General features: G+C 36.9%; 1 protein-coding gene across 2 annotated transcripts; it reads left to right on the top strand.

Moving 5' to 3' along the window:
- The first annotated feature begins 434 nt into the window (after window positions 1-434).
- Window positions 435-15155, top strand: LOC140226401 (uncharacterized). Of its 2 annotated transcripts, XM_072306877.1 has the most exons (8): window positions 435-580; window positions 5680-5735; window positions 7343-7630; window positions 8527-8583; window positions 9999-10139; window positions 11722-11844; window positions 12867-12939; window positions 13636-15155. In XM_072306877.1, exons 3-8 carry the CDS (start codon window positions 7343-7345, stop codon window positions 13830-13832), a joined length of 879 nt encoding a protein of 292 aa, XP_072162978.1. In that variant the 5' UTR covers window positions 435-580; window positions 5680-5735; the 3' UTR covers window positions 13833-15155. The 2 variants fall into 2 exon arrangements, with proteins under 2 accessions (XP_072162978.1, XP_072162979.1); XM_072306878.1 differs by lacking the exon at window positions 5680-5735.
- The last annotated feature ends 1405 nt before the right edge of the window (window positions 15156-16560 follow it).

Genomic DNA, 16560 nt, shown 5'->3' with positions numbered 1-16560 from the left:
CTTGGTAGCTGAAGAAACCCGGAAGTGGACGGGGAGAGATGAGCTGAGGACCTTTTTTTTTTTTTCTTGCTTGTTAGCTGAAGAAACCCGGAAGTGGACGGGGAGAGATGAGCTGAGGACCTCTTTTTTTTTTTTTTTTTTTTTTGCTTGTTAGCTCATGAAACCCGGAAGTGGGCCCCCACACTTTTGAAAACAGTGCGCCATCTTTTCGCGCACAGCTCGAAACCCTGATCTGTAGATGTAACTCTGCGCGTGCGAGGAAAATCAATGTTCTGATTGGCGGTTTTCCAGACTTTTGCAACACATGGCGTTCTATAGAAGCGTTTATTGTGACGTATTTGCATAGAGTGCACAATGCCATCCGACACGATACGACTGTACACTTGTAGCAACCCGCTTGTTCCTTTGTTTTGCTCTGTTCGTGCATGTACTCGCTCTCCTGCGATTCTCGCATAGAGAGTACGATCCGTGCAATTCCAGCAAACGAGTACAACGTCTTGTCAGAAAGTTAGCTGTGAAAATCGTTCCGAAGAAGCCATCGTTGCATTGATCAGCCTTTTCGCTGTGTGCGCCCGGACAAGTAAGCATTAACTGTTGCCGTCTTTGTCATTCATTATCACTTACATTACTGCATGATGAGGTGACGAGGGCCATAATAAACATAATAATATTCTCGAATGTGCTATTGACATTGAGCGCTGTGCACAGGAACGCAGGGAGATGAGACTTCTCACCTCCGCCCACGTGATATACTGAGTATATAGGAACGAGAACGTGTAGTACACCACAGAACCTTATCCACTGTAAACCACTTTGCCAAGATCTATGTATAGTAAGGGTACTAGGTCTCGCGCAGGGACCTAATGATCGCGCATAGCGTAACTGCGTATAGAAAGCGATATTACGCGTAGGACTAAGCGTAAAATTTGCCGATACGCCCATGGAATAAACATACCTGACTTACCGCTCAACATGAGAAGGAAGCAGGAAAGAAATTTTGATTTCCAACAAATTTTCCACTAAATTTCCAATTTTTTACCTTGTACAAACCTACCTTCCCTTAAAATCTGTTCTAAGGATGTTGTAGCCTAGACGTGTCGTCTCGCTTGTCTCGTTCGTAGTCGATAGAATTCGTAATTTGTTCGATCGATCGTTTACCACGTGACGTCATCATACACAAGAACAATGTATGCTGCCAGCTACGCTGAAATACTGTTAATAAATGTTGTTTTAAGTCAAATTTTAACACAACGATTATAATATTACAAAGGAATAAATATTTCAGTCTATCGAAGTTGAAGTGTGATTTCAATTTGAATTTGCTTGTGATTTCTTGCGCTAACTTGTGATATATTTGTGACAGGGGAGGGCCATAATGATACTGAAGAAAACAAATTAGATGAGAGTGTGACAAATGGGTGACGAAAATGAGAGGGTGACGAATGGGTAAGCAAACACACAAACACACACACACACACACACACACACACAAAATATAATTTGGATTATGTTCATATTTTACTATTTTCCATTTTATGTTACGTGTATATTATTGGTTAAAGTGATTAGAAATATTGTAAGAAAACTTTATAAATGAAAATCATTAACGATTATGAAAATATCAATGATGAAAATAATGATTATAAGAATGATAAAATGATGGTGGTGGAAGTGATAATAATAATAATGAAAATGATAATGATGATGATTATGATGATCGATGATGGTGGTGGTGATAACAGTAATAATGATAACAATAATAATAATAGTAATAATAATAACACATATGATGATAATAATAATAATAATAATAGTAATAATAATAATAACACATATAATAATAATAAGAATAATATACACAAGATAGGTAAAACTGCTGTTGCTTAACAGGGACAAATTTAATATCAAGTGAAAAAATATTCTACGAAAGCCGGAGCACGTTACAGCGTGGTTACAGCCGCAGAGGGGCAGACACTTTCACGTATGAAACTACAGAGGGCAGCTGCGCGATCTTTACATACCCCGAGAAATTGAACGCAGAAAAAAAAGTCCGACATACAAACGGCGACAGCGCACTACTCCGTCATAGTATCATCAGGAGATTCTGGGAGGTGATTTTTCTGCATTTTCGTGATATTCATTGAGAAATTCAGGTACGATTATGGAATAACTTCTATTATAAGAGCATTTCAAATTTTCGTGCGCGATATCTAGACCCCTCAACCATATTCCGTGCGTGAAGTATTTTTGGACTGAAGTTTGCATTGCATTGTGCTGTTATACCTTAAAGTCGCTTATCAAGCACGCTCTTTCGGGTTGTCATGTACGACTTTCGTATGAGGTTTATATCAGGGAATATGATATATTGCATTAAGTTTCCAACTGTGTTAGCAGACCGGTCTTGCGTCTATAACTATTCACTTCAAAGAGAATGAGAAGTAGGGTTGAGCTCCTGCCACACGTTATACACAGGCTACACTACAGAAACCTCACAAATATATAAAGACCTACATATCGGCTACCCCGTAGGCCTGCTATAGACGTCTACTTCAATCGAGCTTATCTTTTAACAGATTTTTGTATTCAGTATTGTTTCCTATGCATACTGTGCCAATTTCAACATATATATGTGTCCCATCATTATGATAAGTGAGTATGTGTACACAACTTCAGCGTGCATCGACATCCTACGTTCATAATATTCATTGCATATTATGTTGTATAATAATACGCCTCCTATATACAGTTGTATATGGTGATATATTCATAATCATATGTATAATGTTCGTTTGCGAGGGTGTATAATCTTGTATAGGGTACATTATCTTACGTATATAACCCAACATTCAAGGGAAGGTAAATCGATAAATAACATCAAAATCAATCAAAATATTTCTGAAATATATATAACAATGTTGTAAATATAGGCCTACAAACGATATGGATTATATCCCAAGTATTAAAAACAACCTCCCCGGCACAATTACAAATCCATATGTATTATTCTTGAACATCCGATGCAAAAAAAAGGAAGAAAAGTCACAATAAACAAACAAAGTAACAAAAAAGTCATTATATCAGTTTTTAACATTCCTTAATTTCCATTTATATAAAAACTAACAAAAGATATACACCAAGAGAGAATGGTGAATGCATGATTAAGAAACTCACTTGTGTTTACTTCAAGAATGTTATGTGTTGATTAACTAGAACATCACTTGGATAATGATCATTAAAAGAGGATGAGGATAAGGAGAAATTTTCAACAATGTTTTAAACAAATACTCTACAAACACGTGGCAGATTTCTAATGCATCCGACATACCGACGATTAATACGGTATGTTCCTCCCCCCCCCCAAAAAAAAAAAAGAACCGACAGGACCCTCCGCAATAATAACTTCAAAAATAGTGAATTAAGTTATTACCGACGTCTTGAGGAAAACCCCAATTCGATTTGCTTCAGTGGTCAAAGAGAAATGAGGATTTTTGTAGAGCATGTCAGGAATCCCTTCCCTCCTAGTTCTGTCCATTGTATTCACATATTATTATTGATATGTAATTTCAAGAGCATCCCAGTGCTGAACTTGGAAGGTACATCCACCACATGCTTCACAACAAGTCACATTTCTCTGTACCACTTAATCAAATTGAATGGGTTTTTCTACAATTAGAGGTTTAAGATATTATAGTTTTAGACTCTGAAAAAGCTTTCAGGTTAATAATAATTTTCAAATAAATTTTTGTTTTGTTTTCCGCTGTCTGCTCGTTTATTGATGGTAAGGTGCAACTTTTCTTTTGTTGCGAAATTTTGAAATCCACATGCTTACGAGGCAGTTTGAAGAGAAACTATGTTGTTGTTGTTTTTTTCGGAGGCAGTGAACATCATGTATTTGAGGTTTTAGGAAAAGAAAGCCTCTTTTTTGTCTTACATTTATTCCTTTCCTTCACTGGCCATCTGTACAATTTAGCTTATCATGTAATAATGTGCACAGTATAGTTTTTGTCTCCATACACCTATTGTGTGATGCCCAAAGCGACGGATTGAAACTGGGTCTAGTTGATTGATTATAAATAAATGTTTTGTTTGTACATTGATTCCGCCATTTGTTTATGCGATCTCAGCTGAATGGGAAGTAGGCCTATTAACTGAAACATACTTTATATTTTCATTGTTTTGTATTATATGCTGACAATCGTTATAACGCCTCGGGTAAATGGATCTTAATGCTAGAGTAACACACGGCCGGATTTCGTACCGGGTCCATGAAGAATTAAAACCGTATCGACCCAGTTCGAGCCGTAGAGACCCGTATTGACCGGCATCGTAACCTGTGTCAATTCCTGATTGATTCCGGGGGCTAATTAGATAAGACGGTGAAACATTTTTTGGTCATGTTCAAAATTTTCACACGGATTTCAATTCCGTATTAACTATTGATATCCGAATTGACAAGGTTCGAACAGCATTGACCAGCATCGACCCGCTGCAACACGCAGCGTAAAACCGTATGGACCCCTGCCGTATACCGCAGTACCGTATTGCCTTTATGCAACGGATGATGACAATGCTTACGGTACGGGTCGTAGCGGGTTGACATGGTTTTAATTCCGTATGGACCCGAATTGAAATCCCGGAGCAAAAAGTCTCTCATGCGACTTTCAGGAAATAATCTCATTACTATCTGCGAAACATAATAAATTACACGTAACAACAACTGCCCAAACGTTTCTGGGCTCACACGGGTAAATAATTCCCCATAGAGACGTGTGTTAAAATCCAAATGTCAAAAAATTCTGTAAAATAGCTGGAAGAAATGAGGTTTTCATCTTCACTAACCTGAATAAGTGAGCTATATACCCTGTCATCCATCAAATTTCCATGGCAGGTTCTTCAGCTCAAACTCTGTCCAAGGGTCCGCAAAGCCGGACTACAAGTTCTTGTCACTCAAAAATCACCTATTTTCCTTACACGTAATCCAATGAAATATAGTCCCTTCAAATTCCATGAGAAAAGCTTTCATCTTAAACCAAAATGCAATTTGTAGAGGAATTCATACTATACACAGCTATTCAGTTTTATGGCAAACTGCATCACTGATTTTCATTTATTGTTTTTTTTTTCCATTTATTTTGGTATCTTTGGTACGAATTTGTGAAGGGGTCTGGGACATTCCATTTTATTTACAGGTGTGGGCCCTATTCCTCGGCTGCAGCCGTTTCCGTAAATGACATTGGATATCGAAACAGTATAAAGACGTACTGTTTAGAACTAGAAACGTTAATAGCATGGAATTATCGAGACTTGGAACCGACGGCCCTTTCGCGTCACGACATTTTCACGAGTTGTCACTTGCATTTAATGAAGACAATAACTTTTGCGTGCATTCTAATTTCGTGATTTTTTTCGCTCCTGGAGAAATTCGCGAAAATATGAAGAGTAACAAACGTTCTCGTTTTACCAGTATAGGGCCTACATACGGAATTGTATTGAGGAAATGTGAAATTGTTATTATCATAAATTTGACTCTTTTTGTGAACCAAAAGCAGTAGATATCCTGTAATAGGGTAAGCATTGCCCGTGCCAGAATTGCCCATGCTTTATACCTATGTACACAACGCTACATGTGCGAATGGCGAAAGCGTATCAAATGTATTTTTTTTTTTTCCTTTTGGACAGGTGTTGGACCCCTAATTGGCGATTGAAAGAACAAGAAAACACCACTTCTTCAGGAAGTAAGTTGCCGACGGCATAATATCTGTGTCTTAAAAAAAAAATTGAGACTATAAAGGTACTTTTTACCATTAGGAGCAGAGATTAAAAAAAAAAAAAATTAAAATCTGTTCAAGTTTTCAAATTGAGATGCGTTGTAGGTCAGTTATATCACAAAACATCCTACCTTGCATCCTTTCTTATAAAATTCCACAAGTAAGTCTAAAATATGAGGAGATATCACTATTTTCTCAAAACAAACCAACAAACAAACAAACAAACCACAAACTGATAACGGTTAATTCTAGAAACAATTTAATTATAATCGTTGTTCACATTCATATCTAACAATTTACTGATTATTATACTGTTTAACGTTTTTTTTTTTTTACATCGGTTGTTTCTATCCCTAACTCACAAGTTGGAACTTTTGTGAAGCGCTAAAGCTGGATTTTCGTTTCATCTGCTACAGAGGGTAAATAATGCCTTTATTACTTTTTTTTTTTTGGGGGGGGGGAGGGGGTGGGCGTGATGACTTGAGTGCGTAGCGTATCGGACTTCTTTGTCCTTGGAAGATTCTTTTGTATTAAAGCTCACGGTGTTTTCACCGGTGGCAAAGCAAGCGCCGAACAGGGAGATATCTGCTGACGCAAATAAATATTGCCTGCAAACTGCCAGTATGTAAAAAGTACGTGTATTATAGTTTGCGTGCGGTATGCGGAAGTTTTATTCAGTTCGACTATGACGTCACAGTCTTTCAGACTACGTCGACCAAATGAATCCTAGCAACCTGACTCTGCCGCTTGAGATAGATGCGCGGAGAATCTGCGCAGCTGCAGATCAGTAGACGCGCCTGTTGAATATGCATGATGACATCATAATCCGTGGGTTTATTGCACCCGGGAGATGAACACTGCAGAAAACAACTGTAATTCATTTTACTATTTGCAAGCGTGTGTTTCGGATTCGAATACTCAGTTGTTGTGGTGTAGTGCACGGACTGAGGTTCTGTCATGAATGGGGCAAATGACGACTCATACCGGTAACCAACGTGCCTAGCTAGCTGCCCAATGTTTCCCTTCAGGTTCTATGCAATGGCGAATTACTGTAAGTATAGCGGCTGTTGAAAGACATTTAACGTTAACTAACATAAGTCGCGATAGTAGAAACACACATCGTTTGCATTAAATGTACAAAATATTTCAGTGACTGTTTACGCTAGCGAAATACTTAGAAACCACTATTATATCAAAATGTTAAAGAGCATGCAATTTTAAGAGGAATTCAAAGTTTATTTGATATTTATCAGTTTTGAAATGGCTTAGATATCTAAAACCGTTGAAAGTATAAAACAAAGTAATTTTAATAAAAGGTGGGTCCCACATTTTTTAGGATCACCTTTTTGATATTTCAGCCATTTGAGAACCAAATTTCATCGAATAAACTTTGAATTCCTCTTAGAATTATATGCTCTTTTATATTTCATAGGAGGTTTCTCATTACCTTGAACGTGTTGAAAAATCATCATCAAAAAGCATTAGAAACCAGGAGCTCCATCTCAATCGAAACTATACCTTCCCTTTTGCTTTTTAGTTCACTGAATTACACTGAGCATGTTTTTACAATGCAGATGGCAACGTTTGTCGGTGGTAACGCTGCCACGGCTGCCCAGCCCCAAGCTATGGCAACCCACCCCGTCGGCCCAGCACCCGGTCCGATGGCCGTGAACTACCAGCATGCGGTTATTGTGCAGCAGACGAGCCCGAACCAGAGCTCACGGTACAACGCCAAGAGAGGGCGCACTACTGGGTGGGTCCAGCTTACGTGTTCCATCTTAGCTCTCGCACTGGGCATCGCTCAACTCGTCGTGGGGTCATCGGTGAGCATTGTTGGCTACGGCATCTGGAGTGGTATTTTGGTAAGTTATTTTATCAAATTCATGAAAATCTTCCGTCGAGGTGTTTTCATTGCAACTGATTGACAAATTGCCCTATGTCGACGTAAATAAGCACTGAATTGATCAGTGTTTTCGAGTATGTACGCCCATGATTTTTATTTATTTTTTTTAAAATCATGGCTACTACTAAAACACTGATCAATTCAGTGCTTATTTACGTCGATGTAGGGCAATTTGTCAATCAGTTGCAATGAAAACATCTCGACGGAAGAATTTCATGAATTTGAATAACAAAGCAGTACCCGCTGCATGCTATAAGGATTAGAACCAACACTTGCTGTCGGGCGAAAGCTCGGTGGTCTAGTGGAGATGACGCCTGTCCGGTGATCAGGAGGTCGTAGGTTCGAATCCTGCTCGAGTATGTACGCCCATGATTTTTTTATCATGGCTACTACTAAGACACTGATCAATTCAGTGCTTATTTACGTCGATGTAGGGCAATTTGTCAATCAGTTGCAAAGTTATTTCCCCCCCTAAATCATTATCTTTTCCCTTAAATGGATGGTATAGTATTGATGAGTGAACATGGTATTGCACTTTAATATATTCTTAGGGATTTGTTCAAAAATTCAAGAGGAAGGAGATTAGCTGAAGGAGAAGAAGAAATAAAAAAGGAAGAAGAAAAAGAGGAGAGAACGCCCCACACAGTTCTCGACAATGTCTTTGCACCTAATGGTTATTGTCCCTTTTCAGGACCATGATTACTAGCGGGCAGTGCTATCATAAGCCGTAATCATGTGCCACGCTGGGAGAGCTGTGTGAGGTGCTAATGCTTGATCGGTCTCGTTCATCATTTGTATAATAAAAATTATACATCATATGACTCTCCCCCCCCCCCCTCTCTCTCTTTTCCTCAGTTCTTTTTGCCTACTGGAATTCTTGGAGTGGTCTCGCACAACAAGAACACATGTGTGGTATGTATTAATCTTAAAGGTTTCTCCTTTTTTGTTTTGCTTCATGTTCCCGTTTATTTATGTATGAATTCCTCTCGTAGTTCATATTGTGATTTTGTACTAGAATGTCTGCCACACCTCAAGTCACTTAAAATGTAATAATACATAAGAAAAAATACCAGAATTGTTATAAATAGAGACGCATGTTATTTATGCAATTTGTATTTATTCTTTTGCCTTGTAATCATTGTATTTTTACGTGGACCCCTTTGAAAATCAGTCTTGTGCTGAAAAGGCTATCCACCCTGTGAATGGAAATAAATAAATAAAAATAAATCAAATGTTCTCACTACACCGCATGTCACTGTTATTCAAAACTCAACCATAGTGAGGAAAGTGTGTAATAACTCAGTGCGTTTTTTTTTTTTTTTTTTTTTATAGTAGTGGTGTGATAATAAAGGAGCTCAACATGCCTACATCAGATGATGAACAAAACATCTGCAAATGCAGAAAAAGTATGTAGATTTCTAGTTGTCAAGTACAATATATATGTAATATATATATATACATATGAAGGGTTTGTTTGCAAAAACCGATAAGTCCATATTTGCTAAATGGAGATATTTGCAATTAAAGGTCAAGAAAAATAAAGAGAATAATAAGAAAAATTTTGCTTCTTTTGACCATAACTTCAAAAATGTACCATTGTATGTAGTGACCAATATATCATTTAAAAGGTATTATTTTGTACTGTATCACAGAGACCGTACTTCAAAATCTTCAAAAATGGACTTATCGGTTTTTGCAAACAAACTCTTCATATATATATATATATATATATCTGAACAGTTTGTTTGCAAAAACCGATAAGTCCATATTGGCCAAATGGAGATATTTGCGATTAAAGGTCAAGAAAAATAAAGAGAATAATAAGAAAAAGTGTGCTTCTTTTGACCATAACTTTAAAAATGTACCTTTATATGTAGTGACCAATATATCATTTAAAAGGTATAATTTTGTACTTTATGACAGAGACCGTACTTCAAAATCTTCAAAAATGGACTCATTGGTTTTTGCGAACAAACTCTTCATATATATATATATATATATATATATATATATTTATTTATTTATTTAGTTATGTTATTATTATCAATGATAATATATGTTTTGTGATTATGATACATGTCATATTGATATATTTTTGTGATTTTGTTTTATTGTTTGCTGCATACTTATCATGAGACTATGACAGATTACATTCATGATAGATTTTCATGATTCACGATTTTTCTCTTTTGGGCTGTCTTTCTCTCTGCTCTGTCTGTCTTTATGTATGTATGCATGTATGTATGTATTTCTTTATGTCTATATGACTATAATTATCATACACATAAATAATAGTTTACTCGTCATTTTTTCTTGCACACGTCTAGATCGTCTCCTACATGGTGATGTCCATTATATCTAGTCTTGTCGCGTTATCTGTTCTTGGGCTCGGCTTCACATCGGTTTTAATCAGTGCTTCTGAAAGCTGCAGCATTTTAGGCGTGTCCGACTGTGGTTACGGCATCCAGGTATGTATTTCTAATGCACACAGATTCCTACTTGTGATTATGATAATGATGATTAATAATAGATTTGTGTAACGCATTTGCCCTAAACAGTGACTCGACATTTGCTACTGCCAAAATTGCTCCGGTCAATGACTCGGGGTTAGGGTTATGGTTGTGTCATGCAGGGTTTTAGGTCGAGTCTCATGTGAGGAGTAGAAATAGGGTGAGGGTTATGTTTGTCGATAGAAATTTATGTTTTGCTCAGCGTGCAGGTGATGATTATTTCATGGGAGCAATTATTGTCACAGGAGCGAATGTCATGGGACCTCAATGGTGCACAAACTTGTTCAAAATTGTACTTTTCGATGAGACTATTAATGAGTTAATGAGCTTTTAAATGTTTTCAGTTTATTTATGTATTTATGTATACATTTATTTATGTATTTATAAATTTATTTATTTATAAATTTATGTATTTATTTATATATTTACATATTTATGGTGTTTACTTATTGAAGAGTTGAGTTAACTCGCTTGGTGATGCAACTCTACATATTATTGAAAATGATAAGTGTAATATGAATTTTCACCTGTATTATATTTACTAGGGGTAATTCTAAGTTTAAAGGAGATGGCTAGTAATTGATCAGTGGGAATCAGTGGGAATGCTGGGGGATGATTGTTCCAATTCTTGTGGGATTCGTAGAATACATTATATATCTATTGTTGTGTGAAAATCATTTGCTTCAGAATGGTCGTATATTCAAGTAGTGTGCACTTTAATGGTGCCAGGCTAGCATGCCTGTATAGTGACGGGGGGGGGGGGCTTTTTGGCCCCCCCCCCCCCCTTCAGATCTCAGTCGTGGATAGCGCGATCATAGCGAAAATTTGCACTGAGGTAGAGGCCAATGTAATCTACAAGACTGTATAGTTACATTTTTCAAATTTTAATGCACATTACTTGAATATGTGACCGTTCTGAAGCAAATGATTTTCACACAACAATAGATATATAATGTACTCTTAAATGAATCCCACAAAAAATGGAACAATCATCCCCCAGCATTCCCACTGATTCCCACTTATCAGTTACTAGCGATCCCCTTTAACTGAAACAAGACTATGTAATATTTCCCACCTCATGGTTTGCTTATTCATTTTTATTTACGTGCAATAATACCCGCGCGTTGAATCTTTATAATTGAAAGACACGGATGTGTATGTCATTATCTGTAGCTCTCGATGGAATTTTCACGGATGATCGTCGTCTCTTGGGGAGAAGGAAAAATAATAAATAAAAAAAGAAATGCTTCCGTTTTTCTTAAAAGCGAATGTCCAACGAATGCGTAACGAATTCGAAGATTGTTTTTGAAAATACGTTGGCATCCATTGCTAAAATTACCGGGAACCGGTGTCCTATCGGCACTCAGTAATTGAGAAAGTAGTTCCCATCAGTAGCGATGTGTTAATGTCAACAGGCTGTCTAGAAGACACGGACATAATATTATCTGTATTAATGTCTTTTCTTTTATCTCTCTTTTTTTGTCTTTCTCTCTCTCTCTCTCTGTGATTATGTTTTTATCGCTCCCTTTCGGGTTCACAGCAAGCTCGGATTGCCCTGGATGCCTTGATCACAATCGTCGGCTTTGTCGAGCTCATCGTCGCCATAGTCGCAGCGTCGTTTTGCTGTGCAGGTGTATGCTGCGGCGCTCAACCAAACACGGTGGTAAGCTGCAATGAGTGTGTATGACCGTAGATCAGTACTTCATATTTCATTGACTGGAAAATTAATTAAACTCCATATTTTCCCCTTCAATTATGTTATGTTTTATTTACATAAACATGGTGTATTTGTGATGACAGTTTGGCATCAGTGCGAAGCCTTTCATTGTTATTTAAAAAAAACACATTATTTTCAGTTTTATCTCATTCGTTAAAAAGAATGAAATAATGAGGATATTTTATTTTCAAGACTTTCCACACTTTATTTCAACTCGGCCGTAAGTCATTACTAAATTTAATCACAAGCTATTTGTTTGTAATGGCACTATTCAAGGCACTGGGTTCGCTGTTTTCCCATAACAGTTATCAATGCACTGATGATTCTTGCGATTAAAAGAATATAATTATAATAATAATAATGATAATGAAAATGAAAATAATTGTAATAATGATAATAATCATCATCACGATTATCATTATCATTATCATCATCATCATCATCATCATCATCATAAAATCAGGTGATTAAAAAGAGCCCAAAAGAAGGAAATTTCAATTTCTTAATGATTATTGTTATGCAAATGGAGTTCAACCAAAATTTACCTTAATCTGTAGATGACTAATGACAACAAAATACGTTAAAGTGATGCCGAGGCATAATCAGTCCATCATTCGCTTATCGAAAGAAAGAAAGAAAGAAAGAAAGAAATCTTGCCTTCTTGAAGGTTTGCAGGATAGTGAGAATACATTAGGAGAGGTTTGCCTTACACCATATTGTGGAAAGTCGTGAAATAGGGACAGTTCAGAGAAGAAATTGGGAAAGTGTGGAAAGAAAGATTGAGGGGGGGGGGAGGGTAATAAGTTTTTCATGTTCTAAATCGGTGAGATGCAAGAGTCCACGAGTCCAAAGTCAATTCCCACCTCCCCCCCCCCCCCATTCCGCGACCCCTGCAGTGAGAGCAAACACTACTCGTAAGCCAAGTCAATCAAGTCGTGATCACTAAGTAACATTATGTTCATTCGCAGGTGATGCAGTATTCCAACAACCCTGCCCCTGTGGTTGTGATGTCACCGCCAGGTTACACACAGCAGCAAATGGGTAAGAGCATAGCAAAAAAAATCGGTGTAACATTTAGCACCATGGGTGTTAAATCCAACACCGATCAAGAGGCCTACACTGACAGGTGTAGAAAGTAGATTAAAATGGTGCTGAAAACACCACAAATCATGCACTTTATCGGAAAGTTTTTAATCACCTTGTTGCAGTTCAAAATCCACCATAGAATAATAACTAAAGTTGCAATTCAGAAAACAATTCTATATTTTAATGTGACACCCGGGGGTGTTAATCAAAGACCACAAATAAGCACAAGAAGTTTAAAACCAGCTCGCTGTTTTAACATCGGGCTTTTTGGAGTGTAAGTGAATACAGTGCCTCTCTCGGGTCGCAGTGTTTCTGACCACTCGTGGATAAGAGTTCAAGCAGATAATTTATACTCGTAAAAATGAATAAAAAAGCAGAGAAAATAGATATAAGTTGTCCCATTCACATTCGTATTTAACTGCCAACATAAAGATATACTTGTTTAAAATCTCTATTCGGTGTGTTGGTTTTATTCCAATACCATAAGAGTAGACATGCATATAAGACTTCCATGATTATGGAATTTACAGCTTTCTTTGTCTTTTTCCTTCTCCTTTTCTGGAGAATTTCCTTACCTTATTGACACACGAACTCGTGTGGATACAATTGAGGTTGAAAGTCAACCATCTCATTTTTTTTTTCCCGATTTAGTTCCACCATACGGTCAGCCGGCTGCGTACGTTCCCCAGCAGTTCCCTCAGGCAGGTATGACGCAACCGACTTATCCCCAAACCGCGGCTAGCGCCACATCGCCCGTGGCCCCACCCGGAGGATACGCCGAAACACTCCCTCCCCAGTACACACCAAGTCCAGGGTTCCCTGACAACACATACAACACTAAATCATAAAAAAAGTATAATGTCTGCTGCCGTCCCCGGTATGTCAAGGAACCAAATATTTTCGATATGGGCACATAAAGCTCTGTGAAGCACTGGGGCACACTTTTCTCAATTATTGCAATTTTAGTTTTGTTTCTGGTCGTGATTGCCTTGTTGTAAGCGGCATTCCAAGAAGATATTTGTCACGATTTGTTTCTCGTTTGCAGCGTTTCGTGACGTGAGAAGTTCACAAATATGGAATGCAAAATAATGTATAAAGTGAATGGATCATGACTATTTACAAGAAACACTCCAAGTACGGAGATATAAGAGGCTTGAAAACTGTTAACATACAAAAAGACCAAAAACAAAAGTGAAACAAACAGACCAACAAGAATAACAACAACAATCCCAAGCCACAACAAAGACGAAAATTGCAGTTTCATGCCTGGATCCAACCTACCAAGAGAGAGGAGAGAAGAAAACGAAGAAAGACGAATACTTTTCATTGTACAGGCTGGTGACTGACTCCCAGAAAACATAGTAACCGAGAATTAGTTGTAACATGTCACTAAAACAGTTGTCTACAATCGTAGCTTTATTGACAGTAATGTACCTGCTCGCACTTTCAAGCGATGCCTATAGTTATAATATACATGGCAATTGTATCACTCTGGGCTGAAATGAAGCATAGTATTATGTGTGGTGTAGAGAATGGAAGATTCGTCTTGGAATGCTGCAATATTGGTTGGGTCTTCACCTAAACTGATTTGTTTTTTTCTTGGCGATTCTGTGGTAATTTTGTTTTGTTTTGTATTTTAAATAGATCACATTATATTATTGTATTTATATTTGGAAGTCACATTATTTGTACACTGAAAATACAAAAACGTATATTTCTTTTGTACTCTTATTCGGGAACGAGGCTTTTTTATGCAGGTCACAAGATTGACTGTACAGTATAGTTTACAAACAGCCCCCGCCCCCACCTCCTCTTTTTTTTTTGGGGGGGGGGGGGAGGGGCAGTTAATTTGACCTTGTGACAGTGCATTGGCATAAAGGAGTTGTCAGGGCCATTGTGTAATCATTCCGTCTTTGGCGAAATAAATGAGTCGTGTTCACTGTTTGGGTGTAGTCGGCGTGGATGTCGATTTGCTGTCGGACAGGTCGTACAAGAACCACTTCTTTCAGTGGGCTGTCATTAAATTTAATCATGAGTCCGTCTAAGTTTGTTTTACTTGCGCTATAATGATCAGTCCAAATACAATACGTGTATGTCTATGAAATTCGTATGATGAATGTTTATCATGTAAATTTAAAGTTACACCTTTTATAGAGTCTATCCATCTATCTACATGGAGAGTTAGATAGAGCGATGTATATATTATAATGATATATATATATATATATATATATATATATATATATATATATATATATATACTATATATATATATATATATAGAGAGAGAGAGAGAGAGAGAGAGAGAGAGGAGAACTTGGAACTTTTATATGGGAAAATATATTATGCCTATATCTTTCGCCTTTGTTTTGTTTTGTTATTTTTTTTTTTTTAAGCGCAGAAATGTGAAGGTCATCGACGTGTTATGATCGCAGCATTTTAACCGTGTAATTATATGTCTGTGCCCTGCCGTAATGATGTCTGAACACATGCATTGTGCGTGCCGTTTTTCAGTTTTGAATTTGCCACTTACGTAGGCAAGCTGTTTGTTCGTTAATATTTTGTGGGATTTATAAAGTGGTATCCTGGTGTGTGGTGGAAGTGCTAACCTCCGTGCAATGTGGGAGTCGTTAGATAACCATGAATTTTATCTGTTACATCAATCTGTACAAAATGATGCATAATTATAAAGAAATTATCTGATATAATTAATTCTATAATAAATTTATTGTTAATTGTAGATGTTTAATTCATTTGTTATTAAAATGATCTTGAAAAAAAAAAATGATTCTTCGTCAGTTTCACGTGTAAGCCTCATTATGTCTCTCATGTTGCAGCTATATCAATACTGTACCGTATTCACCTGCAACCCTCTGCTGCGTTGTATGAGGGAAACTCAGCATTAAACATTTTGTGGAACTCCTTCATACATAAAGCTGTTTGTGAATCAACGCTACTGTTTTTTTTTTTCAACATTTATTTTGGTCAATAAACAAAACACGACGCAACGTTCAATATGTTACAATTATAGCAATGTGTGTGTGTGTGTGTGTGTGTGTGTGTGTATTTGTGTTTGTGTCTGAACATTACACATTTTGTGGAACTCCTTTATACATAAAGCTGTTTGTGAATCAACAGTACTGTTTTTTCTTTTTCAACATTAAGTGTGTATTTGTGTTTGTGTCTGATAACGTGTATTTTTTAAAGTTACTGTATGTGCATGCGATTTAAGTACATTGTAGGTTGTATATTGTACTGAAGTTGTAGGCTCAGCTTCATCGTCTTCGCTAATATTCGTCATAGATTCGTTTTAAGATCTATATTGTATTATATGTTTTGATTTATTTCAGTATTATCTTGTGCAAAAGTGTTTTTACGGCCCTGTTTTTCTTCTTTTCTTTAAAACACAATATTGATTCCTGAGCTGGTCTCTGTTCTAAATATTTGTTAAATCAGCATGAGTACATGACTCACAGAATAATAGATCATTTTTATTTATTTATTTTTTTTTTTTTGTAATAGAATTGCAAGGCATTAGTTCATGACAAACCGAATTTTATCAGAGCATTGTGTATA

This window comes from Diadema setosum, chromosome 3 (genome assembly GCF_964275005.1).
Source record: "Diadema setosum chromosome 3, eeDiaSeto1, whole genome shotgun sequence".
Lineage (NCBI taxonomy): Eukaryota > Metazoa > Echinodermata > Echinoidea > Diadematoida > Diadematidae > Diadema > Diadema setosum.
The sequence above is the reverse complement of the archived record's forward strand: the minus strand, read 5'-3'. Positions and strand labels throughout refer to the sequence as shown.

Excerpts from the sequence above, each read along its gene's own strand:
- LOC140226401 (XM_072306878.1), top strand. The coding sequence starts at position 7,343 with ATGGCAACGTTTGTCGGTGGTAACGCTGCCACGGCTGCCCAGCCCCAA. Across the intron at positions 10,140-11,721 it reads ACTGTGGTTACGGCATCCAG|CAAGCTCGGATTGCCCTGGA; the intron begins GTATGTATTTCT and ends TCGGGTTCACAG. Across the intron at positions 12,940-13,635 it reads TTACACACAGCAGCAAATGG|TTCCACCATACGGTCAGCCG; the intron begins GTAAGAGCATAG and ends TTCCCGATTTAG.